The sequence below is a fragment of the Notolepis coatsorum genome, assembly GCF_963971535.1.
Source record: "Notolepis coatsorum genome assembly, chromosome: 3".
Lineage (NCBI taxonomy): Eukaryota > Metazoa > Chordata > Actinopteri > Aulopiformes > Paralepididae > Notolepis > Notolepis coatsorum.
In genome coordinates, this window is record NC_140167.1 from 111,379,611 (window position 1) to 111,405,048 (window position 25,438).

Below are 25,438 nucleotides of genomic sequence, written 5' to 3' on the forward strand. Positions count from 1 at the left end.
CCACGGAGTCTGTGAATGTAAAGACTTCACAGGAAATGTGTGTAATCACTGTTTCCCCACATTTACTGTAACATATTGTATTAGGCTACATGCAATAAGTCCTGACGTCATCTGTTTAGCAACTACATGAAATCTATCAAGTTGTTGTTGTCTCTATTATTTGAATAAGCTCAGTGTCAAGATGCAAGACTTGCTCGAGATTCCCAATACATTTACCCAACCTCTCTGAGAACAGAGTCATACAGTCTTTTATTACACTACATTACAAGAGTGGAGAGCTAACTCAAGATAGAGATGAGAGTACTGATGCAATATTGCCATGACTACACTCAAGAAATCTCTTTATACACCCCTCTTTGTACACCCACTTATGTCAGGACTGCAGGTTGCTCTCTTCATTGTGTTCATTAAAGTGAAAAAGTACATTTTTTACACCAATCTTTTACATTTTAATTACTTTTTTTTGTTTGATATAGGACATGTTAGTCAAGCATTAGCTAGAGGCAGTGAGCCATTGATTGCGCCTGTATGTGTTTCTCCATTAGGAGAATTTTGACCCTGGACAGCTTTGTCATCCAATCAGGAGCCATCAATTTGGTGTGTGTCAGGCTGTGGATGAATCCCATCTTCTGATACAGGGCCACTCTAGCAGCATACGTGGAGCTGGTTTCCAGGACCAATCTGGTGAGACCGTGCTCCTTACAGTAGTCAACCACCATTTGGGCCATTCTGGAACCCAGACCCAACCGTCTGCATGACGACGAGATGCTCATTCTGAACAGCTCCCCGTATCTCTCCCCTCCGTTCTGCTTGGTCACCATGGCCACCATACCCACAATCTGCGACCGCCCACTAACCTCAGCCTCAGCCACCCAGAAGCAGTCGTCTGGCTGGGTCAGATAGTTCCCTGGAATGTCCTGCATGTCTGTCCGAAGCTTCTCCCTGACGAAGTTAGAGTAGACCCCATGGCAGGCATAATAGACCAGGCCCACCCAGCCTCCTATTAACAACAAGGCCCCTAAGACAGAGCCCAGGAAGTAGCCAGCAGCACCGAGCCCCAAGGTGATGCCCAGATAGAGAGGGCTGCTCATGGCGTTGTAGAAACACGGGCCGATGTGCTCCAGAATGCCATCGCTGAACAGGGTCAGGACCAAGTCTTTGTCCAAGGTACAATATGGCCGAATCACCAGCTGCATGACTAGAAGAAAAGGTCATAGATCATAGATATTTTAGCAGAATGTTCATTAAAACCAACTTCATATAGTATGCATACTATATGATTTTTCATTCAACCTTTATGCCTAAATGATATTATTTTATTTGACTTCATGAACTATTATTTATTCGGTAAAGAAATAAGCTAATAACCAGCATATGACATTGAAATGATATCATATAGGCCTTGTTCCTAATAGCTAAGCAGATAACTGCAGTATTTGGCAGAATTGTCCTACAAGCAACACATTCTGAATGAACATTTTCTTGTGTCTACTTTGTTAAAAAAGGATGCTAGCTACTTAATATTCCAACATGGCCACCACTTATCAGGATGGTTGCCACAAATAAAATGCCATTTCATGTCATAGAATTTTTCTGTTTCTGTCAATCTGTTTTTGAAGGGTTGGTCATTGGCAATGCATTTCATATTTCCAAGTATAGTAGTGGAGTTAACCTCAGCCAGCAGTGTTAATTCAGATCAACTACTGTAACAGCCCCTCCCTGTCACAAGGGTGTGCCTCAGGGCTCCATATTAGGTCCAACACTATTTTCTATATATATATAAATGACTTAGCCAGCTTTGTTGGGGACTCTTCCATTCATTTGTATGCTGATGTGGTATATTCTGCTATATTTAAGCTCATAAAACATGTTGAGAAAATGTCCTTAAGGAAATACAACTGTGAGAAATATGAATGCATTATATTTCTCGTTTTAAAACAATCAATGATCACCTCAATTATATTAAGGAATGCATAGGTAATCAGGAACAGCATAGTGTGTGTGGGAATACAGACTGTGGCTGTGGATCACCCCGAGCTAAATTTACATTTAGGGTGTTGGTCACACAGCTGGAACAGTAGTGGGACTTCAGTTGCCATAGAGTGTGTGTGTATTAATTTACATATAGTCAAGAACTCTATTTACGACAGGAACTGCGGCCCAGCTGCCACACAAAAGTCAAGCCTTAAGACAATAGGCTCTGTTGATCAAAAGATAGCAGCTTCAGGGCGGTCAGGTGGCGTAACGGAGATTGCGTTCGTCACCAAACCCCGGAGCGGCTAGATTCGCCTGTTCGAATCCAGCTCACAGCTCCGGGGTTGTCACCAGCTTGGCTGGCCGTTCACACTAATACAATTGGCAGTATTAGAGGGTGGGAGAAGCTGGCGGGGTGGGTCCGGGTCGTTGTAAACAGCAACTCCTACAGTTCGGTCGGGGGCGGGGCGCCTGCTAAGCGCGGATAGGACTTGAGTGGGATAGTGTGATCCTTCCACACGCTACGCCCTCTCAATGAGAATCCGCGCTGCCAGGTGAAAAGATGCGGTTGATTGGCTGGACGTGTGTCGGAGGAAGCACGTGATATTGATAGCCTCCACTCTCCCAGACCGACTGTGGGGGGTAAGTGCGCAGCGACCAGGAAGGGGATTGGGAATTGGCATAACGACTAACATTGGGATGGGAGAAAATCGGAGGAAAATGGAGGGGGGACACAAACTGTGTCTTAGATTACTCCTATAGCCTCCCAAAAGTAGCAAACTATGTAAGTAAATTAGAAATCTGGTGTAAACTCTAAAGACATTAGTAACAGAACAGGAAAATAGCCTCAATATTCATACCATATTGTACCGGTGTTCAAGATTTAGTAGGACGTTATTAACCGTTTAAAAAGTTGATTTAAACAATAAACATGGTATCAGATAATAGTTTGTGAAGCTTTGAACTAAAAATAAGCTAACTAATGTATTTTAAATGGTAAAAAGATCTGCTAAAGACTGATATAAAAGTGTTAAGTGATTAGGAAATAATCACTAGTTGTTAAGATATTTCCAGTAAAGCCTAAATAGTAAAGCTTTAGACTATAAAATGATAGGTTGCTATCTTCAACAATAGAAAACCACCCCCAACTCCAGGAACAATCCTTATTTAGGTATAGTCTGAAACCAAAATGGCCGACGTCTAGAATAGCCAATCAGAGAAAGACTATACTTCTGGCTCCTATCATATGACAACAGGACTTAGAGGCGTGGTTTAGTCTTTTTAAGGTAACGCACAGTAGAGAAGAGAAGAACTCACACCCTCAGAGACTCTCACTCAGACTCTCACTCAGACACGGAGGACGGAAAGACAGCAAACGAGAACAAAACGGAGGGAAACCCCTCACCATGGAAACCTGAACCCAAACAACAACAGATCGATCGAGGAGAGCTTCTGGCTCCAGACAAAAAAACTTTTATGACTTAGCTAGAAGACCCAATGCTGCATGGAACATTCTTTAATGATATGGACTCACTACAGTAGAAACTCATGCTTGAGTTTGCTGAAAGCCACACCTTTTGATTAGTTATGTGTTGTTTTTGATGCAATTAAACACATTGATGTTTGATTTGAGCTGCTATCCGTCTGCCAATTCATTCCACCGCCGTCCAAGGCCTGATTCTTCTCCTGTATCTGGTAAATGCAGCAAGTAGAATATTGTACAACAACGGCAGAGTACTCTAGTAGTATGACTATAGATCACAAGACAAACTAGTTCTGTTACGAAACTGACAACACTATTCTGTACACCACTGGCCCCTCCCCAGTTGCACTTTGCTGTTACAATCTAGTTTCAACAGCATCCAACAGGCCTTCTCCTCCTTACGCAAGCAAATCTATAAACTATGTCACCATAGTCTAGTTGGGACAAAAAAAGGGCCATAACCACCTGTTTCCAGGAGGCGGGGGAAAAGCATGATTTAACCCTATAGAAAAAGCAACTGTGAATTTAAGTTTTTTGATTAAAGCATCAATATGATGTTTAAACTCTAGATTCTTGTCCAGCCAGATGCCAAGGTATTTGTACCTTTCAATAACCTCAATAGAACAACCATCAAGGGTGAAAATAGAGAGGGGGAGAGGCAGTTGACCTAGTTGGAGCAAATAGCATTGCCTTTGTTTTGCTACCATTCAATGGCAGTTTTGAGTCAATGAGAGTATGCTGCAAGGAGGAAAATCAGACTCTACATTTTTGACAGCAGCCTCAAGAGAAGGAGCACAATAATACATAACTGTATCATCAGCATATACAGTATATGGTACATATAATAGACAAATTATATAATAGAAAAATAAGCCATCCATCCATGCCTGCCAATCTAGAGACTGGCAGGCCTTTCCATATCTATTTATTTTCCTTTTCATGTATGTAAAACATGGGGATATTTACCTTCTTAAGGTCTAGAAATAAGAATATGCTTACTGTGAGATGACACGACCCGCACTACAGACAAAGACAACTTTGCAAGAGCATAAGGACGCTTCAAACTGTCAAAATATATGACGTACTTAATCCGTTGCATAACTGGTTATATTGCTGTCTGGCTTTGAACTAAGTAAGCGTCTAGCCCTGATGGTACTGTTCTCCCATTCTTACTCTGTAAGTACACAGAACTAACTAGGTATGTGCTGTTACCTCAAAACTGTTCCTTTGGTATACCTCCCAAAAGAATAAGTAGAGAAAGGGGTCTTTACTTCCAGCACTGCAGCAGCTCATAACAGGCAGGCTGGAGTAAAAAGCAAACTTAAAACAGCTATGGAAGGCTTGAATTGTCATCCAAGGATGAAAAACTAACAATACAGTAATGTAACATATACATATGTATAACTTATTACACAATAATAAGGAATATAGGGAGTTATACTTTTTAAATTTATTCTTAATTACATATTACTGCACATAGTCATAAACAAACAGAATCACATAATACTATGTTCCAACTCCAGCTAAGCGCATAATTATCAAATTACAAAAGGTTTACGTTATATAGCAATGTCTGTGCTCATGCCCACTGGGGCGACAGGAGGTAGAGTGGTCGTCTGGTAATCGGAAGGTTCCCGGTTCAATTACTGCTCCTCCCAAGCAGCGTGTTGAAGTGTCCTTGAGCAAGACACTTAACCCATAATTGCTCCCGATGAGCAGGTTGGCACCTTGCATGGTTGTCTCCGCCATCTGTGTGTGAATGTGTGAGTGAATGGATGAATGTAAGGCATGAATTGTAAAGCGCCCTGGATAAAAGAGCTATATAAATGCACCATTTACCATTTACCCCTGACTAACTTTCACTTTCAGACATGATCCTCCTAATTTCACCAGAAGTGCTTACCGCACCAACATGAATGAATGAATAAAAACTTTATTTAACAGATTGCAAAATTGGTACAATACCGTACAGCTCAATACACACAATTGTTAAGGGGATGCAGACCAGAGAAAGACGTTTGTCTTGTTTACATCAGGGTCCCCCATTTTCAATTCATAGTGACATTTATGACATACACAACATACATGACATCATGACATTTATGACACAGGGACATACATGACATACAGGTATATAGTACTGTTACATTTGTGACATATACGATATTATGCAAATATACAGTACTGTTACCCAGAGATCCTAACAGAAAATATATATCAACATTTCTGGCTCTGGAGAACAGCATAAATTCCGTTTTACTAGCATTGAGGACTAATTTAAATTGATAAAAAAAAAAAGCTTCCTGAAGAACATTAAAAGAAAGCTGCAAGTTCTCAATGGCCAACTGAACAGTGTCAGCGATACAGTACACAATAGTATCGTCTGCATACGAATGAGCATGACAGTCATTCAAAGAATTCAGATTGAGCAGGATCCGATTTCACACACTGACGTCTAAAAGATATATAATCCTGAAACCAATCACATACACCACTATCCATGCCAATACTAGATAACCTTTTTAAAAGCAGGTGATCAACTGTATCAAAGGCTTTTGACAGATTTTTTTTTTTCTTCTCTTTTTCTCCCATTTTCTATTTTTCTCCCATCCCAATTTCGTATAGTCCAATTCTACCCTCCCCTGTCTCGAACGCTGTTAGGCCATGCCTCCCACAAGCCGGCTGCAATGTGCACGAAGCCTTACATCACGTGTCCCCTCCGGTACTTGAGGAAGCAGCCGTTGCATCTTTTCACCTGCACAGCACGATCTCTCAGCGGCGGGGGTCTGCGTGGGAGGGACACGCCGCCCCCGTCGCTTCCTGATTCTGCTGCGCAGGCGCACCAACCGACCTGTAGGAGTCGCTGTCCACAACGTCCGATCCCCACCCATCAGCTTTCCCACCCCTAACACTGCCAATTGTGTTAGTATGAACGACCAGCCAAGCTGATAGCAATGCGGAGAGCTGGGCTCGAACCCAGCGTCTCCTGCATTGGTGACGAGCGCCTTGCCCACTACACCACCTAGCCGCCAGGCTTTTGACAGATCTATAAAGAAAGCAGCCAATGTTTCCTCTTATCTAAAGCTGAAATGTCATTAGTAATCATGGTACCAACACCATTATTAAGTTTTTTTGTATTTTATTCTTTTATTATTTTTTAAACAAACACATAAACAAACATGACAACACACGATAAGATATACAAGCATTAGTTGACAGTGCACATCCAATGAAATCACATTTTAGTTAATTGTCTTATATCACCATTATTAAGTTTGCAGACGACACAGCGTCAAAAATAACAATGAGTCGGCCTATAGGGAGGAGGTCCAGCACCTGGCAGCGTGGTGCGCCGACAACAACCTGGCCTTCAACACCAAGAAAACCAAGGAGCTCATCATGGACTTCAGACCAGAGCCAGCGTGCATCATGCCCCCGTCCACATCAATGGGATGGCGGTTGAGCGTGTCTCAAGCTTCACATTCCTGGGAGTCCACATCTCCAAGGACCTCTCTTGGACCTCTCAGCACTGGTTAAGAAGGCTCACCAGCACCTCTTCTAACTGAGGAGACTGAGGAAAGCCCACCTGTCCCCTTAGATTCTGGTGAACTTTTAGCAGTGTGCCATTGAAAGCATACTCACCAACTGCATCACAGTCTGGTACAGCAATTGCACTGCCTCTGACTGAAAAGCACTGCAGAGGGTGGTGAAAACCGCCCAGCGCATCACCGGTTCACCACTCCCTACTATTGAGTCTACCCCCCCCCCCCCCCCATATAAACTCTGAACTCTGACTCCATTGCCTACACCCTAGGCTCCGTTACCCATACTGTATGACTCTGAACTCTGTCGCCTATACTCAACCTACTGCTTCACTGTCTACCATAGACAACAGTACTGTACAGTATACAGCATATTGACATTTATATCTTTATATAACCGCATATACCCATATTTGTCTGAATATACCTGCATATAACCCCTCTATATACTTGCTTGTACACCTGCACATAACCCTTAGCTCTGTATGAAAGCATGTACTATAATGCTGTACCATATATATATATATATATATATATATATATATATATATATATATATATATATATATATATTCCCACTGCATATATACCTATCCTCACCTGGCTGTACTTACCTGCACATAGTCCTTTACTATATCTATATCTGTACATATCCTACTCAGTCATACTGTCTCTATTTATATAATACAACTCTGTACATACATCTGATTAGTACTACACTCAGTAGTACAAATGTTTACTCAGTTTAAGCACTCTCATCACACAATGAAGAAGAAGCGATGCACTTGATCCTTCTATTATCCACCCACTGTATCGTTCTCGGTGCTACTCTGTACATTGTATGTTGCTGTTGCACTTTTACGGCTATATTTGCACTCTGGTTGGATGCCAACCTTATTTTTGTTGTACTGTATACTTGTGCTGTATAATGACAATACATTTGAATCTAATCTAATCTAACTGGTGTGTTCAGATAAATGTAGTGGAGTAAAAGTACAATATTTCCTAGACCAGACTTCAAAGACTTGGTGGCTGATTAGAAGAAAAGTTGAGATCCAAGACAGCTCTACAATTTTAAAATGCTTTTATTAGTGGTGGCTGATGTCTTGATCTAATGAAAAAAAACACCACACCATGACAAGCGGTCATACTCCGCCACTGCAATAACCATTTTCTACCACATTTACCATCCTGGGAAATGTGGTAGAAAGTGGTTATTGCAGTGGCGGCGTATGACCGCTTGAATAAGCTTAGTGTCAAGATGCAAGACTTGCTCGAGATTCCCAATACATTTACCCAACCTCTCTGAGAACAGACTCATACAGTCTTTTATTACACTACATTACGAGAGTGGAGAGCTAACTCAAGATAGAGATGAGAGTACTGATGCAATATTGCCATGACTACACTCAAGACATCTCTTTATACACCCCTCTTTGTACACCCACTTATGTCAGGACTGCAGGTTGCTCTCTTCATTGTGTTCATTAAAGTGAAAAAGTAAATTTTTTACACCAATCTTTTACATTTTAATTACTTTTTTTTGTTTGATACAGGACATGTTAGTCAAGCATTAGCTAGAGGCAGTGAGCCATTGATTGCGCCTGTATGTGTTTCTCCATTAGGAGAATTTTGACCCTGGACAGCTTTGTCATCCAATCAGGAGCCATCAATTTGGTGTGTGTCAGGCTGTGGATGAATCCCATCTTCTGATACAGGGCCACTCCAGCAGCATACGTGGAGCTGGTCCTCGGGACCAATCTGGTGAGACCGTGCTCCTTACAGTAGTCAACCACCATTTGGGCCATTCTGGAACCCAGACCCAACCGTCTGCATGATGACGAGATGCTCATTCTGAACAGCTCCCTGTACCTCTCCCCTCCGTTCTGCTTGGTCACCATGGCCACCATACCCACGATCTGCGACCGCCCACTAACCTCAGCCTCAGCCACCCAGAAGCAGTCGTCTGGCTGGGTCAGATAGTTCCCTGGAATGTCCTGCATGTCTGTCCGAAGCTTCTCCCTGACGAAGTTAGAGTAGACCCCATGGCAGGCATAATAGACCAGGCCCACCCAGCCTCCTATTAACAACAAGGCCCCTAAGACAGAGCCCAGGAAGTAGCCAGCAGCACCGAGCCCCAAGGTGATGCCCAGATAGAGAGGGCTGCTCATGGCGTTGTAGAAACACGGGCCGATGTGCTCCAGAATGCCATCACTGAACAGGGTCAGGACCAAGTCTTTGTCCAAGGTACAATATGGCCGAATCACCAGCTGCATGACTAGAAGAAAAGGTCATAGATCATAGATATTTTAGCAGAATGTTCATTAAAACCAACTTCATATAGTATGCATACTATATGATTTTTCATTCAACCTTTATGCCTAAATGATATTATTTTATTTGACTTCATGAACTATTATTTATTCGGTAAAGAAATAAGCTAATAACCAGCATATGACATTGAAATTATATCATATAGGCCTTGTTCCTAATAGCTAAGCAGATAACTGCAGTATTTGGCAGAATTGTCCTACAAGCACCAGTGGTCCACATTCTGAATGAACATTTTCTTGTGTCTACTTTGTTAAAAAAGGATGCTAGCTACTTAATATTCCAACATGGCCACCACTTATCAGGATGGTTGCCACAAATAAAATGCCATTTCATGTTGATGTTACAAATCAGCTGTGACTTTGTAAACAACGATGGCAACTGATCAATTCACGGCAAGAAAGTAGACGCTTGGATACAGGTTTGAAAGTCAATGGCTTCAGGTTCTCAGTCGATTTATTCAGCAGGGCATCAGCGGTAGAATACAGCACTCACAGAATCCTTTCTTCCCACATTATTCACTTATTGAATCTAAACACATCTAAACACATCAGTATTATTTTCTGTTAGCGCCTGCATCCTCAACAGGTCACACCTCCCGCAGTCATTCATAAGTGCAAGTTGCCCCATTCTTCCGTTCTCACTTACTTAACATATAAGCTTATTAGTAACCACTCACAAATCCTTCTTCACCCCACCCCTAAACTCTGAGACTGGACCTTAAAAACACTTCTAACCATATAATATAACCCAATAGGCCCTGTTTAGACGGAAACGCTAGCAGGTGAATCCGCAAAAATATTTTTTCGGATGTGCCTTTTGTTTATACGGCAACAGCGTTTTTACAGGGAGAATCCGCAAAAAAGTGAGACCACCTTCCTGGGTGGAATTCCTAGAAACGATAAACCTTTGCGCTATCATCTAAACTGTCAAACCGCATAAAACTATGACGAAAGGGTTGTCAAGGCTCTCGTCGCGTACTGCTTACGTCACAGGCATGCGCCAGTAGCCGAGAAGCGTAAACAAAGCGAACAAGTATGTCTGAAGGCGTGTTCGAGATGGGATAGGCGGACGCAGATCTGCGCAGGTTTTACTACGGCCTCGCCAAGCGTGTTGCATGACGGTTAGAATGTTGTCCGACTTGCTCTGAAAATCTGACGAGACGCGGCGCGGAACTCTCGCGGGAGCGAGCCACGCACAGCCTTCAGAGCGAGGCGCCACAGTACCTCTCAGCCGGCTGCTCCCGGCTGGGAAGCGACTTGCTACGGTCGCGCAAAGCGCCTATTGGCTCAGAAAAGTTGTCAGTCACCAGCCACGTGACAGCCAGGGAGTTATGAGACGTTTGATTGATTGATTGATTGATTGAAAACTTTATTATGTTATGCGTTATCATCATATCATCATGATAAACTTCAAGCTGTCAGACACACACACACAGGCACGTGCACACATAGAGGCCAAGGGGTGCTTGAGCACCTGCCTTTTTGAGCCTCATCAAAAAAGTGCCCTTTTTGATTAATTTTTTTTAACCGGTACGCATATAGACTCCTTCCAACTGAAAAATGTCACGATAGAATCAAAATATTAGGTAAAGAGAGAGAGATGCCCCATATTCCATTGCAGTTTGCACGGCCTCCTCAGCGTGCCTCTCCGCGGACCTATATATTTTATGCATAGTGTGGGAGGTGATTATGATGATGATAGAAACCGCTGTGGCGCATACAGTTGAATGCTGGTATTACACTCATTGAGGGACACGAAGAAGTCAAGTCCGATGGGATTTGGGAATCTCAAATACAAATCGGGATTGGAATAAAAAATGCATTTATATTAAACAATACAGAATATACAGCACTTCTTGGGGTCTGTTGGGTAAGCACTTATTTTGCCTCAATATACACAGTATACATATATATATATTGATGCAAAACAGAATTATTCAGCAGTGTGTTGTGTGTGCGTGCGGCCAGGAGCGCGCAACAAGATGGTATACATTATGGTGTATATGAATAGTATATTCCACTATAGCAGTATATGGTGTGCTGTACATTTGAATCTGATCTAATTTTGCACACGGCCATCGCATTATAATGAGCTGGACAGGTGTGTAATGTGTGTGTGGTGACGTGAAAGCGTATCTGCCATGCGAGACTAGGCGAGAGGCTCTCGTGAAATCGGAAGTGTCCGCCTTTTTAACTCCTCCCCCGGCTTCACTCGGCTACTCTCGTCTACTTTCGAGGCCAACCGAAATCCATCTCGAACACGCCTGTACTGTGGCGCCTCGCTCTGAAGGCTGTGCGTGGCTCGCTCCCGCGAGAGTTCCGCGCCTCGTCTCGTCAGATTTTCAGAGCAAGTCGGACAATTCTCCACTTGCACAACCTTAAAGTCGGCACTTCCGGCTGACTTCCGGTTGCCAATGGTACTTCCTGTCCCATCCAAATACATTGGTTTTAGCTACTTTTCTCCCCTTATTTAAACAACTTTGTCGTCACAGAGAGGCAATGAAACGTTTGTATTATTATAGTATAGAATGTATTTAATAAGCAAACGTTTGTCAGCAGGGTTTTTGGGCTGTATTTCATGTAAAAACGTTCACTGTTAGTTTACTTGCTCACGCTAATTAAGGCTAAAGCTGGCTAACAGAAGCTAGCGCAAGAAACGACGCCGAAAAGTATTGTTTATAGTGCATTTCTTGCCACCTTATAGCATTTGTACATTTGTATGACAGTCTATAATGCTCCCGTGAGGTTTTTCCGGACGTTTTGGTAATGATTTTCACTATAAAATCATATTTCTAAATGACAGGAAGTTGATGAAAACTGTCCGGAATAGCTTTGAGCTAACGATCTTTGCCGATGCATTGCAAGAAACGACGCCGCAAAGTATTGTTTATAGTGCATTTCTTGCCACCTTATAGCATTTGTACATTTGTATGACAGTCTATAATGCTCCCGTGAGGTTTTTCCGGACGTTTTGGTAATGATTTTCACTATAAAATCATATTTCTAAATGACAGGAAGTTGATAAACTGTCCGGAATAGCTTTGAGCTAACGATCTTTGCCGATGCATTCCATTCTAAACGTAACGTTAGTTGTTCAAAACATTACCCGTCTATATAATTTGTTCCTCAACGTTATATAGACGGGTAATGTTTTGTAAACTAACTGCAGCCTGCTACAGTTAGAAGCTAACGTTAGCCAGCAAGCTGCAGCTTGCTACAGTTAGAAGCTAACGTTAGCCAGCAAGCTGCAGCCTGCTACAGTTAGAAGCTAACGTTAGCCAGCAAGCTGCAGCCTGCTACAGTTAGAAGCTAATGTTGAGGAACAAATTATATAGACGGGTAATGTTTTGAACAACTAACGTTACGTTTAGAATGGAATGCATCGGCAAAGATCGCATATAGACTCCTTCCAGCCTTGTATCCGGCTCTGAACGGGGTGTAACAGTGGTCGAGTGTATTTCCTCCCCTTGTGGAGCAGACAATGTGTTGAAAGAAAGACGGCATGACTTTTTTCAAATTCGCCTGATTTAAATCCCCGGCTACAATCATGGCCGCGTCTGGATGCTTGATCTGATGTGTGTTTAGATGGTCGTGTAGCTCCGCCAGCGCTCTGCCGACGTTCGCTTGGGGAGGGATGTATACTGCAGTCATGATTACTGCAGTGAACTCGCGTGGAAGATGGAAGGGACGACATTGGATCGAGAGGTGTTCCATGTCGGCGGAGCATGAACGGGAGAGTATCTGTACCTCCTTAGGGCTAGTCCAGCCGTTGTTGGTCATAAGACAGACACCCCCACCGATGCTCTTCCCGGAGGCCTCTGTATGGTCCGCTCTGAAGATGGTGAAGGAGTCAGAGGGAGAGATGCTGTGATCTGGAGTCGCTGGTTTCAACCAGGTCTCCGTGAAACACAGGACTTGACTTGACTTGACTCTTGATTAGTGGTCTTCTGGACAAACCTCCCACCCTCAACAACATAATCCGAGGCAATGAAGTGTTCACTGCAGATCTTCATTCCCTGTCCAACAGGCTGATTGCGCCGCTTGAGTGCAGCCAGTCAACGTGCCAACAACACTGTTTTTTTTACTGGTAGTTTGTGGAAATTAACCAACTTTCCCCTCTCTTTCACACGGTAAAATTAGTTTGAACAGCCAGGAGCAATACAAAAAGAACCACGGCGGTCCCGTTGTTTGGTAGGCAACGTTGCATTTACTGACTGACCTTCAAGACACTCCATGTTTACTAGGCAGCTAACCAGCAGTGTAAACCAGGAGCCAGACCAAACCAACACCGTGACGTCAGCAACAAAATGGCGGCGCACATGTTCATGAATGCTACATAAATGGACATAACAAATCGTTTTTTCTTAGAACCGCCTTATTTTTATAACGTGATTTTTTCTGTGGTTTATCTAAATACTAATTTGATGCTATGACTATGTTTATATCGCTATGCTTCATCTCCCCTTTAATAACTCTGCTATACAGGGGTTGTGTAACTTGCCTTGGGACTTGGCAAGTTTAAAGAACGGGGACATGTAGACACTTGAATGTGTCCGATAAAGACTCTCAGATATTTAATATAGACATTGGAATGTGTTCGATAAGACTTTCACATATGTTCCCTTAGGAGGACAAGCACTAGGGGGAGCTGCGGGACAGTCAGGCTGGTGGTCAGAAGAATGGCGACAGGTGTGCTGCAGAACACACGAAGAAGAGGGGTACACAGCCCCTTCCTGCTAAGACAACGATGGGAGGAGATGTGTGCGAGATGGCTCTGCCTGAACAACGAGCCCCAGGCTAATAACGTGACTTAGTAATTAGATATAGCACAACGCGCCATAAGTGTTATAAGAACAAGTATAGTATCGAGACGCCGTGCTAATGAAGAAGACGGTCAACCGACGAAGGTGAGAAGACGACAGAGAATTTGCTTGTTAGCAGTTAGGTCGCCATTAATGGAAAAGGTTTCAACATGTCCCCTGTACTTTGAATTCAAACAGTAAAGGTAGAGACTGATAATTGGATCCATGGTGTTAAGTGTAAGTAATAATATGCTTGAATGTAACTGCACTTTAACTGTTCCACAAGAGGGTGCTATAGGTGTAAGGAGACGCAGCTATTGTAGCTGACGTCATGTATCACATATAAGGGAATGTTCCCTCCCCTTCTATCTCTTACTGTCTCTCTCTCTCTCTAGCTCTCACAGAGAGCAGGTCTCATGGTGGAAATGTACAAATGAAATAAACCACGCCAGTTAAGGCTAAAGAAGACCTCGTCGTCATGACCATTATTTTTCTCCCCAGGTGACTCTGTCAACAGGTTATGGGCCCAGATCACGGAAGAGCAAAATAACGATAGCTAGTTAGCTGAAAAGTTTAGGCTAGTTTAGCAGCGGGAGAACCGCGGGACGCTAAAGCTAAGCTAACAGGCAGCTAAGCTGATGTAACCCAGGTTTCAGATTCTATCTAGATAACTATTTAGTTATAAGAACATAAATAGTTAATGCCATTGAATAAGAACATAAATAGTTAAGGCTATTATGTAAGAACATAAGTAGTTAATATTATTGGGTACCAAGTCCTTTGAATTACAGCATTGCCCTTTAATTTACTTCATGACGCGAGATAGATATCACGACAGCCACGCCTTGCTTTACAGCAGGTGAATCTGCTACCGCGCAGATGCAGACACACATCCACGGAGATCGACACGCAGCTGAACGTTGCTGCTGCCGAGATGAAATAGCATGATAAAAACAGTTATCAAACAGTTATAAAAGATTCCCCCAGTTGCAAAACCAAAGAAGCGTTGCAGTTAAAGTAACCTGCGGTTTTGGTGAGTTCGTCAACATTGTGCTGTTCATTGTCGAATACGCAAAATGGTTAGCTTCATGCTACAAGCTAATAATGCTACAAGCTAAATAAGGTAACATTCATTTAACATTCTTAAATGAAAACTAGGAAGGAACCATTTCAGAAGTACTTATAATTGTATTGATATGCTGTACGATAAGAACATGGTCTATATACATTTTGACTGTTTTGAGAGTTTAATATAGAACGTGAGGAATGTCCCATATGCTAGCGCACTTTAGCCTAACTTAGCATGGGACAGATGGACATTCCCACGTGCTGTGATAAGATAAGATAAGGATAGCTAAAAGTAGCCTGATTGATTATTCATTCCGAAAGCAATGAAAGGATGATGAAGCGATAAAAGATGGTAAATAGCTTTTATTTTCTGAATGCCTGCTTGCAAGCAGGCCAGGTTTTTAGGTTACCCCAGCACCCCGTTCCACCCTGGAAGCAGTTCCAGACCACCCCCATCACCACGTGTGCCCACGCGGGGACGAGGCGGTGTGCCGGACCGATACAAGATGGCGAGCCAACCCACTGAACCTCTGATATAGCTCAAGGCTAATGCCAGCCTGATTCGAATACCCCTGTTGCTCAACTCCTGTTGCCTCAACAGTCCAGTAGGATTGAACTGATTGAACTTGAATCATAAGAACTTCCACGGATCGAACTGACCTATATCCTTTTCTGATACACAAACTGATTGAATGAGAATACAAGGACATTCCAAGGGCTTCGACCCCGTTCACCTTTTGTTATTTTGATATTGTATTTTGTATTTGATTTGATTTAATTTGATATATGGGTACTGATATTTCTCCTATAAGAAGGGAGACCTAAAGGGTAATTACACCCAGTAAGATATTGAACCACTGATAAGCTACTTGAACCACTGATAAGCTACTTGAACCACTGATAAGATACTTGAACCATTGATATTTCTCCTATAAGAAGGGAGACTTAAAGGGTAAATACGCCCAGTAAGATACCTGAACTAGTACTGTATATCTGTATGTCTAGCTAGCGCGCATTTAATGAATAAACCGGTCATTGCTAGGCTACAATCAAAAGATGGCGACCAGAGGCAGAAGCAAGTGGCCCACGTTTAACGGAAGGGCAGAAGAATATGAGCTCTGGGAAGAGCGGATGTTGTGCTGTATGCACGGAGTGGGGCTGAAAAAGACAATTTTGACGGGCCTCACGGGAGAAATTACAGAGGCCGCGCTAGCCCTGGATACTAAGCTGAATGCCGACGCATACTGCGAGCTAGCACCACTCCTAGACAAAACGAGCTTGGGGCTGATATTCTGGGACACAAAGGACAAAGGCAGAGAGAGTCTAAAAGTGTTAAGAGAATTGATTGATTGATTGATTGAAAACTTTATTAACAGATTGCAGAATGGGTACAATACAGTACAGCTCAATACACACAATTGTTAAGGGGATGCAGACCAGAGAAAGACTTTCGTCTTGTTTACATCAGGGTCCCCCATTTTCAATTCATCAGGACATATATGACATACATGACATACAGATAGACAGTACTGCTACATCTATACATTTATGACATACCAGATTTGCAAATACAGTACTGTTTGTGATACAAAAAGAGTCCAGAAAAGGGATTATATACATTTGACGTAAAAACTGTAGGAGTTGGGGGGGGGGGGTTGTGTGGGGGGGGGGGGGGGGGGGTTGGGTAGGGAGGGGTTGGGGGGGGGGGAACACTGTACAACTGTACAAGCAAAACTGTACATTGGGATATTGACAACCATACTAGGTAATTTACATTGGTGGGGGTTGGGGGGGGGGGACACTGTACAAACAAGCAAAACTGTACATTGGAATATTGACAAAACCATACTAGGTAAATTACTGTACATACTGGAGGGGGTTGGGTTAGGACATTTACAGGGGCCAGAACACTACATCTGCAGAGGTAGGCCCCGGATTGTATCCCTGTATATAACTTTGACCACGCTGAAGAAAGCTAACACAGAGACTGTGACTGAATACGTCATCAGGGCGGAACAGATCATCACGGCGCTCAAGAGTGCAGGAGAAGCACCGAGCGATGGACTAATGATGGCGATGGTTATGAGGGGACTACCGGAGATGTATAAACCATTCACACTGTTGGTGACACACAGTTCAGCGGACATGTCGCTGGGGGAGTTCAAGGCCAAGCTGTGGAACTTCGAGGCCTCAGAAGACTCAGACCCGGTCGCCGAAGAGGCGGGAGAAAGGATAATGAAGGCCCGGGCAGCGCCAAAGAAAAAGACTGAACCCCTGACGGAGATGGCGTGTTGGCGATGTGGAGAAAAGGGTCACTGAAAAGATAAGTGCATAAAAACAGTTTGGTGTAGTTTCTGTAAAACTTCGGGACACGCAGACAGAGTGTGTAGAAAGAAGCGCAAAAAGAGCGCTCGGTAGGCGCACGTGCAAGATGGCGGCTGTGTGAAAGATGGCGGCAGCGGTGGACGTGAGGCGAGTCGAGAAGACGCCCGGAGAGCAGCGGGAAGAGTGGACTTCACCTTCGGGGCGCAGACAGCATACGCCAGCCAGTCAACGCAGCAGCAGCAGGTCCAGGGACGTGCACAGGACTTTAGAGGGGCATGTGCTCAAAGGCTGAAAAGGGCACTGGGCCTGTGCTATTTTTGGGGGCCCTTTTTGGGCGGGAGGGGACTTTTTATGTTTTTTGGAGGGTTTTGGTGATCAACTATTGAATATTGAACTATAATAATCAGTGCAGGAGCTCACTTATCCTTGAAAGACACTTTTATCACTGACTTAAAAGGCCCATACATCTCCATAAATGTTCAGGGCGGAGGGAATAAGTGCTTACCCTACAGACCCCAAGTCTGTTAGGACAGCAGACTCGGTTGGCACTGCTCAAAACTTACCTTTTTAAAATAGCTTTTAAATGAATTATTATCTTTATTTCATTGTCTTATTTTTCATTATTTCTATACATTTTACTTAAATATTTTATTATAATTTGTATCATTGTTTTATGTAGTTTTTTTTATCATTTTATTTGTTCTTTTTTAATGTCAACATATTATTTAAATTATTAAAATGGAACTCAAACATGTTCCGTTGTGATGTCACCAGTGTTGGGCAAGTTACTTTAAAAAAGTAACTAGTTACAGTTACTAGTTACTTCTTCCAAAAAGTTACTAAATTACTTACTCAGTTACAAATTATAAAAGTAACTAGTTACTTCAGAAAGTAACTATTGCGTTACTTTCAAGTAAATTTGTTACATAAACAACATACACAAATCTAAACTATTTTAATGTTGCTGTGGGACAAAGTGAGACTAGCCTCCAATCAAATGCCATGTATGTAGATATTATAATTACTATGTTTATATAGTGGATCATACAAATACAAACACAATAGATGTTTTGGAACTTTTGATATGTATTGCCCCTCAACAGGCCACAACTGGGCAACATTAAATGATGCTTGTTAAGCACTATACCAAAAATAAATAACAAATATATACTGATTGATTGAACATTTTAATTAACAGATTGCAGAATGGGTACAGTACAGTACAGCTCAATACACACAATTGTTAAGGGGATGCAGACCAGAGAGACTTTCGCCTTGTTTACATCAGGGTCCCCCATTTTCAATTCATGACATTTATGACATACACAACATACAGATATAAGAATCTAATCTAATCATCTATTCTAAACGAATCTAATCATGACATTTAACACTAGCACAGCCGACAAGGGGTCAAATGACCCCTAGGCATTTTCAATAAATGTATCCTCGTCACTCGGTCGAGCTCCAGCTGTCACTCAATGACTTTTCCTAAAAGTACACGTTTTATCTGGCACGGTTTCTGAAATTTCAAAATGACTTCAGGAAAATGTAATTAGAACGTTATTCCACATATATATGGAATATATAATATGTGGAAAGTCACAGCACTTTGTGAGCGTCTAGCGCAGGGGTGGCCAACCCATGGCTTGCGAGCCGCATGTGGCTCTTTGCCTGTCAATGTGAGTCTCTTCCATCCAAAAAAATTATAAAAAATTATAATATATATATTTTTTTTAATTACATTTTTTTTTTAAATAACTTTTTGTCACTCAAACCTGTGGTAAACCTCATATTTTTTATATTAAGAGGTCATTATATAGTTTACACTGTTTATTTTTCTCATATTTCTCATATAAGCTGTGGGGTCATCTGACCCCTTCCGGCAGGAATTTTCTCCATGGCTGTTCTAGTGTTAAGACATGCATGACATACTGTACAGATATATATATATCTCTGAGCACCTGAAGACTGTTTGATTGATTGATTGATTGATTGATTGAAAAGTTTATTAACAGATTGCAGAATGGGTACAGTACAGTACAGCTCAATACATACAATTGTTAAGGGGATGCAGACCAGAGAAAGACTTTCGTCTTGTTTACATCAGGGTCCCCCATTTTCAATTCATCATAACATATATGACATACATGACATACAGATAGACAGTACTGCTACATCTATACATTCATGACATATCAGATTTGCAAATACAGTACTGTTTGTGATACAAAAGTGTCCAGAAAAAGAGTGTATATACATTTGGCGTAGAAACTGTACATTGGAGGAGGTTGGGTGGGTGGGGTGGGGTTGGGTGGGTTGGGTGAGGGCTGTACATTGGAGGTGGGGGGGGGGGGGGTTGGGTAGGGGACACACACACATTTTACACTGTACATTGGAATACTGACAAAGCCTTACTTGGTCATTTACTGTACAACTAGGTTAGGACATTTGTAGGGGCCAGTTTCGAATTGCAGTCTCACGTAGGTGTTTTTTGAGAGTGTTTTTGAAAGTGGGTAGTGATTCACATTCCTTTACAGCTTTAGGTAGGGCGTTCCACATTGATGTGGCATAATTGCGAAACGTGTTTAGTCCCTTGTTTGAGCCGAATCTGGGTTTTACATGATTTGTGGAGCTCCCTCTGGTGTTGTGATCGTGGTATTCACTGACCTTTGGGAAGTATTTTGACATGTACATGGGTACCTTGGTCGCGTAGTGTATCTTGTAGACCAGGCCCATTGCAAGTTGCTGTACTCTGTCGTCTACTCTAAGCCATCCTAGGTTGTCAAAGTGGGCAGGGGTGAGGTGGGTTCTAGGAGTTAGGTCAAGCAGTAGTCTGACTAGCTTGTTTTGAGATGTTTGTAATTTGTTTTTTAGTGCCTTTGAGGTGCTTTGGTACCATGAGGTGCAAGCATAGTCGTAGTACCCTTGAATGAGTGCTCCTGCTAGAGTCTTCAGGGTATTCTTGTTTACCAGAGAGGAGATCCGGTACAAGAATCGCGTTCGTTGGTTGACTTTTTTTATTACATTGGATGCCATTTTGTCACAGGAAAGATTAGCCTCTAGGATGGAACCCAGGTAGGTAATTTCATCTTTCCTTGTGATAATATTGTCACCCACTGCAACCGAGAAGCCGTCGGTCTTGCTGAGTTTGTTATTTGAACCGAAGAGAATGGACTCTGTTTTGCCCATGTGTAATGATAGTTTGTTGTCGGCGAGCCATATGCAGATTTTGCCTAGTTCCGAGCTGAGGGCTTTTTCAACCTGTAACTTGTTCTTGTCAGAGACCAGCAGGGCTGAGTCGTCCGCAAACAGGAACAAGTTGCAGTCACAAGCTGACGACATGTCATTTGCATAAATTAGGAATAGTAGCGGGCCTAGTATGCTTCCTTGTGGAACACCACAGCTCACTGTGAGGGGGGGGATAGGGTACCGTTTACTTCCACCATCTGTTCCCTCCCCTCCAGGTAGGATTGTATCCAGCTCACTGATAAACTATCAAAACCAATTGCTTTTAGCTTGTCAATCAGAATGGTGTGATTGACAGTGTCGAAGGCCTTTTGTAGGTCCAGCATGACCATGCCGCAGTATTTGCCCGCGTCCACCTCTTGTTTGATGTGGTCGTTCAAGTAGAGAAGGCATGTGTCCGTGGAGTGGGATGTTCTGAAGCCAGATTGGAATTCGTAGATTAGATTTTTTTCCGCGAGGTACTTTTCGATCTGTCCGTATACTATTTTTTCCATGACTTTCGAGATGGATGTAAGGATAGAAACAGGGCGGTAGTTACCCGGGTCTAATTTGCTGCCCTTTTTGTGCAGGGGTGTTACTCTCGCAATTTTGAAGTCCTTGGCGTGTCCCTGTTTTATGGAGAGGTTTATTATGTGTGTGATGACTGGGGTGATGGCTGCTGCTGAGTCTCTGAGGAATTTGGAGGGGATGTTGTCATGGCCAGTGGCCTTGTTTGGTTGGAGGGCGCTCAGTTTTTTGAGTACCTCATCTGTAGTTACCATTTCCAGTTTGAAGTCGTCTTTGTGGACGCCTAGGTTCTTGTAGTATGCTACTATGTGTTCTACCCCATACTGCCCTGAGTGGGAGGGTAGTTTGTTTACCAGTGTTGTGGCTATGTTTGTGAAGAAAGTGTTTAAGTAATTGGCTACATCCAGCTTGTCTGTGATGAGCGTGTTGTCCGTCTTTATGTTTATGTTTGAGAACCTGGTTTTAAGTTTTTTACTGCAGCCTAGTTGATTGTTGAGTAATTTCCAAAGTTCACGTGGTTTATTTTTGTTTTCCTCGGTTTTGTCATTGATGAAATTTTTTTTGTGCTATTAAACTAGGAAGTGCAGCACTGTTGATAAGGCTGTAGCCTCCACTACTGTAGTGCCCTGCGCTGCAACACAACTAACACAAGAGTGAACATAAAATGCTCATGGACCCACGGTCTGTCGTTGACTGCTCGCTTGTGTTGTTTGTTGGATTAGTTTTGGATTATTTGGGCTTGCCAAATCAAAACGTACACAGAACCGCGGTCTGTCATTGACTGAGTCGCTTGTGTTGTCGCTGTGTGTCAGACTCTGGATTCTTTCGAACACCCGCCCACCTCTACCTCTGATTGGCTTACCATGACATTTTACTCCACCTCAGCCAATCGCGCACTGACCACTAACCAAGGAAAAAAATTATTGCTTCTCAGCGCAGAGATCTGTCTGATGAAAAAAACAGCTTCAATGATAGTAACGCACCGCATTTTTTGGCAGTAACGGTAACAGCGTTATTAAGATTGGAAGAGTAATCCGTTAGATTACTTGTTACTGAAAAAACTAACACCGTTATTCATAACACCGTTATTCCCATCACAGTATGATGTCATAATAGAACATTCTAGAACATTTGTGATGTCACAGTATGATGTCATAATCAAACAATCTAGAACATTCGTGATGGCACCGTATGATGTCATAATAGACATTCTAGAACATTTGTGATGTCACAGTATGATGTCATAATCAAACATTCTAGAACATTTGTGTACATATTCAACAATTCTCTCAACTTGTTGTTTCCGGCTATTTGTCTGTAAGCTTGAATATATTCTGTAGATACAATTTAAAATCCCCACATGGAAAAGGAAACAATGTCCTGTACAATCCTTAATGAGCTGCGTCTGGAGGGAAGGTTCTGTGATGTGGTTATTCAAGTCAACAGCATTGAGTTGAATGCCCACAAGGCCCTCCTGTGTGACTGCAGCAACTATTTCAGGTAAGTTTAGCTTGGTTTAGGTTAGCTTGGTTCAGGTTAGCTTGCTTCAGCTTCACTTGGTTTAGGTTAGCTTGGTTCAGGTTAGCTAGGTTAGTAAACAGATACCATACTGTACTTTTACTGTAAAAAGATACTAAACAGTACTTCTACTGTAAACAGATACTATACTGTACTTCTACTGTAAACAGATACTAGACTGTATGTCTACTGTAAAAAGATACTATACTGTACTTATACTGTAAAATATACTATACTTATACTGTAAAAAGATAATATACTGTATTTCTACTGTAAACAGATACTATACTGTACTTATACTGTAAACAGATACTATACTGTACTTCTACTGTAAACAGATACTATACTGCACTTATATTGTAAACAGATACTATAATGTAATTTTACTGTAAACAGATACTATACTGTACTTCTACTGTAAAATATACTATACTGCACTTATACTGTAAACAGATACTATACTGTACTTCTACTGTAAAATATACTATACTGCACTTATACTGTAAACATATACTATACTGTACTTCTACTTTAAACAGATACTATACTGTACTTATACTGTAAACAGATACTATACTTAAACTGTAAACATATAATATACTGTACTTCTACTGTAAACAGATACTATACTGTACTTCTACTGTAAACATATACTATACTGTATTTCTACTGTAAAATATACTATACTGCACGTCTACTGTAAACAGATACGATACTGTACTTCTACTGTAAAAATATACTATACTGCACTTCTACTGTAAACAGATACTATACTGTACTTCTACTGTAAACATACACTATACTGTACTTCTACTGTAAACAGATACTATACTGTACATCTACTGTAAAAAGACCCTATACTTCTACAGTGAAAATATATGACTACACAGGACAGAATGTTGCTTACTGTTTACTCATCAGATATCTCTATACTCTGCATCCCACAGAGCCCTCTTCACTCGCTGGAGCGATTCAGAGAAAGCAGTCTACAGTATCCCTGGGGTGTCCCCGGGTATGATGCAGGTCATCATAGAGTACTCCTACACACGCTTTGTGCTGGTGACAGCAGAGAACGTGGAAGAGCTTCTGGTGGCTGCAGACCAGCTTCTCGTCACTGGCATAGTAGGAGCGTGCTCTGACTTCCTAGAAGGCCAGCTGTCTCTGGAAAACTGTGTCGGCATCTGGAGGTTCGTGGACATCTACAACTGCCCTGACCTGAGGCGCAAGGCCCATCTCTTCATCGTGTGCCACTTTGAGGAGATGCTGCGCATCTCACAGGAGTTTGTGGAGCTGTCCCCGCAGCAACTGGTGGACATCATCAAGAGGGATGACCTGAACGTGAAGAGCGAGGAGACGGTGTTCGAGGCCGTCCTCCGTTGGATCGACCACTCCCGTGAGGAGCGTAAAACACACATCCCTTTGCTGCTGCCCAAGGTAACTAATTGTATTACAGATACGCAAACATGGTTGCTAGTGCCTGAGCCACATTTATTTTTAATTTAATTTTTATTATTTAACTTTTTCTTGTTTGTCTGTCTCTTGTCAAGGTCATTATGATTCATGTTACTGTTATTATTGTTGTCGTCGCTGTTGTCATTGTTATTATTATTATTGTACTGTTATGTTCTATTTTATGTATGAAAAGAAAAGAAAAACATTTATAAAAAAATTTAAAAAATAATTGTATTACTGTGCATTACATTAAAACAACACTAGGTTCCCTAGTACAGTGGTTCTTAAACATTTGGGTCCAAACTGTTCCCTAGCAACAGAAACCGCCTACAACCGATGTCTAAGTTGTACCCGCTGTCTGCTTGTCTCTTCCCAGGTTCGCATGGGCTTGATGAGGCCCGACTACTTCAGGAACAACGTCCAGAACAACCCTGTGGTGAGGGACAGCCACGACTGCAGGCCCCTCATCCTCAGCGTCCTGAACCCCCCTGGCTCCGACAGGCTCCCAAACCCCCTGATGCGTCCACGCCGGCCCCAGGAGGTCCTATTGGCAATCGGAGGCTGGGGTGGCGGCAGCACGAACATGGAGGCTTACGATATCCGAGCCGGTGGATGGATGGACGTGAGCGTTGAGGGGGAGAGTCCCCAGGGCTTCCACGGCACCGCTTATCTCCACGGTTTTGTCTACTGCGTCGGTGGCTGGGCCTACGCCGTACAGGCTCTCAGCAGTGTGCGCAGGTTCAACCCCGTCACTCGCAGCTGGCTGCAGGTGGCTCCCATGCACTCACGCCGCAGTGAGCTCAACGTGGTCGTGTTGGACGGCTGTATCTACGTCATGGGAGGGGAAGACGGAGGCGTGGACCTGAACACCGCCGAGCGCTACGAGCCTGAAACCAACCAGTGGACAGTGATCTCACCCATGCTGGAGCGCAGGCGCCGCGCCGGGGCAGCAGCCCTCCAGGGCAAGGTGGGTGGAACTGAGGGACACAGGGTGCTAGATGAACACAAGGAACGTTAGATCAGAAATCATAAATGTCTTTATTGCCAAGTAAGCTTGCACATACAAAAGATGTGTCTGGGTCCTTTGGTTCATCAACATTAACAGACAATTGAAGTAGAATGAAATCAAATGGAATATATAAACTAAATTAGAATATTCTTTCTTATTACAGGTTTACATCTGTG

The 25,438-nt window shown here is 42.7% G+C and overlaps 2 protein-coding genes across 2 annotated transcripts; both read right to left on the reverse strand.

Annotated features, from left to right (window-relative positions):
• Nucleotides 1–497: 497 nt before the first annotated feature.
• On the reverse strand, nucleotides 498–1,196 carry LOC311225956 (putative N-acetyltransferase camello; the record flags this gene model as incomplete). Its single annotated transcript, XM_084311343.1, has 1 exon — nucleotides 498–1,196. One exon carries the CDS (start codon nucleotides 1,194–1,196, stop codon nucleotides 498–500), a length of 699 nt encoding a protein of 232 aa, XP_084167469.1.
• Nucleotides 1,197–8,576: 7,380 nt separating this feature from the next.
• LOC311225957 (putative N-acetyltransferase camello) lies at nucleotides 8,577–9,275 on the reverse strand (the record flags this gene model as incomplete). The annotated part of the gene is made up of 1 exon (XM_084311344.1): nucleotides 8,577–9,275. The coding sequence occupies one exon, from the start codon at nucleotides 9,273–9,275 to the stop codon at nucleotides 8,577–8,579; it is 699 nt and encodes a 232-aa protein (XP_084167470.1).
• Between the last annotated feature and the right edge of the window lie 16,163 nt (nucleotides 9,276–25,438).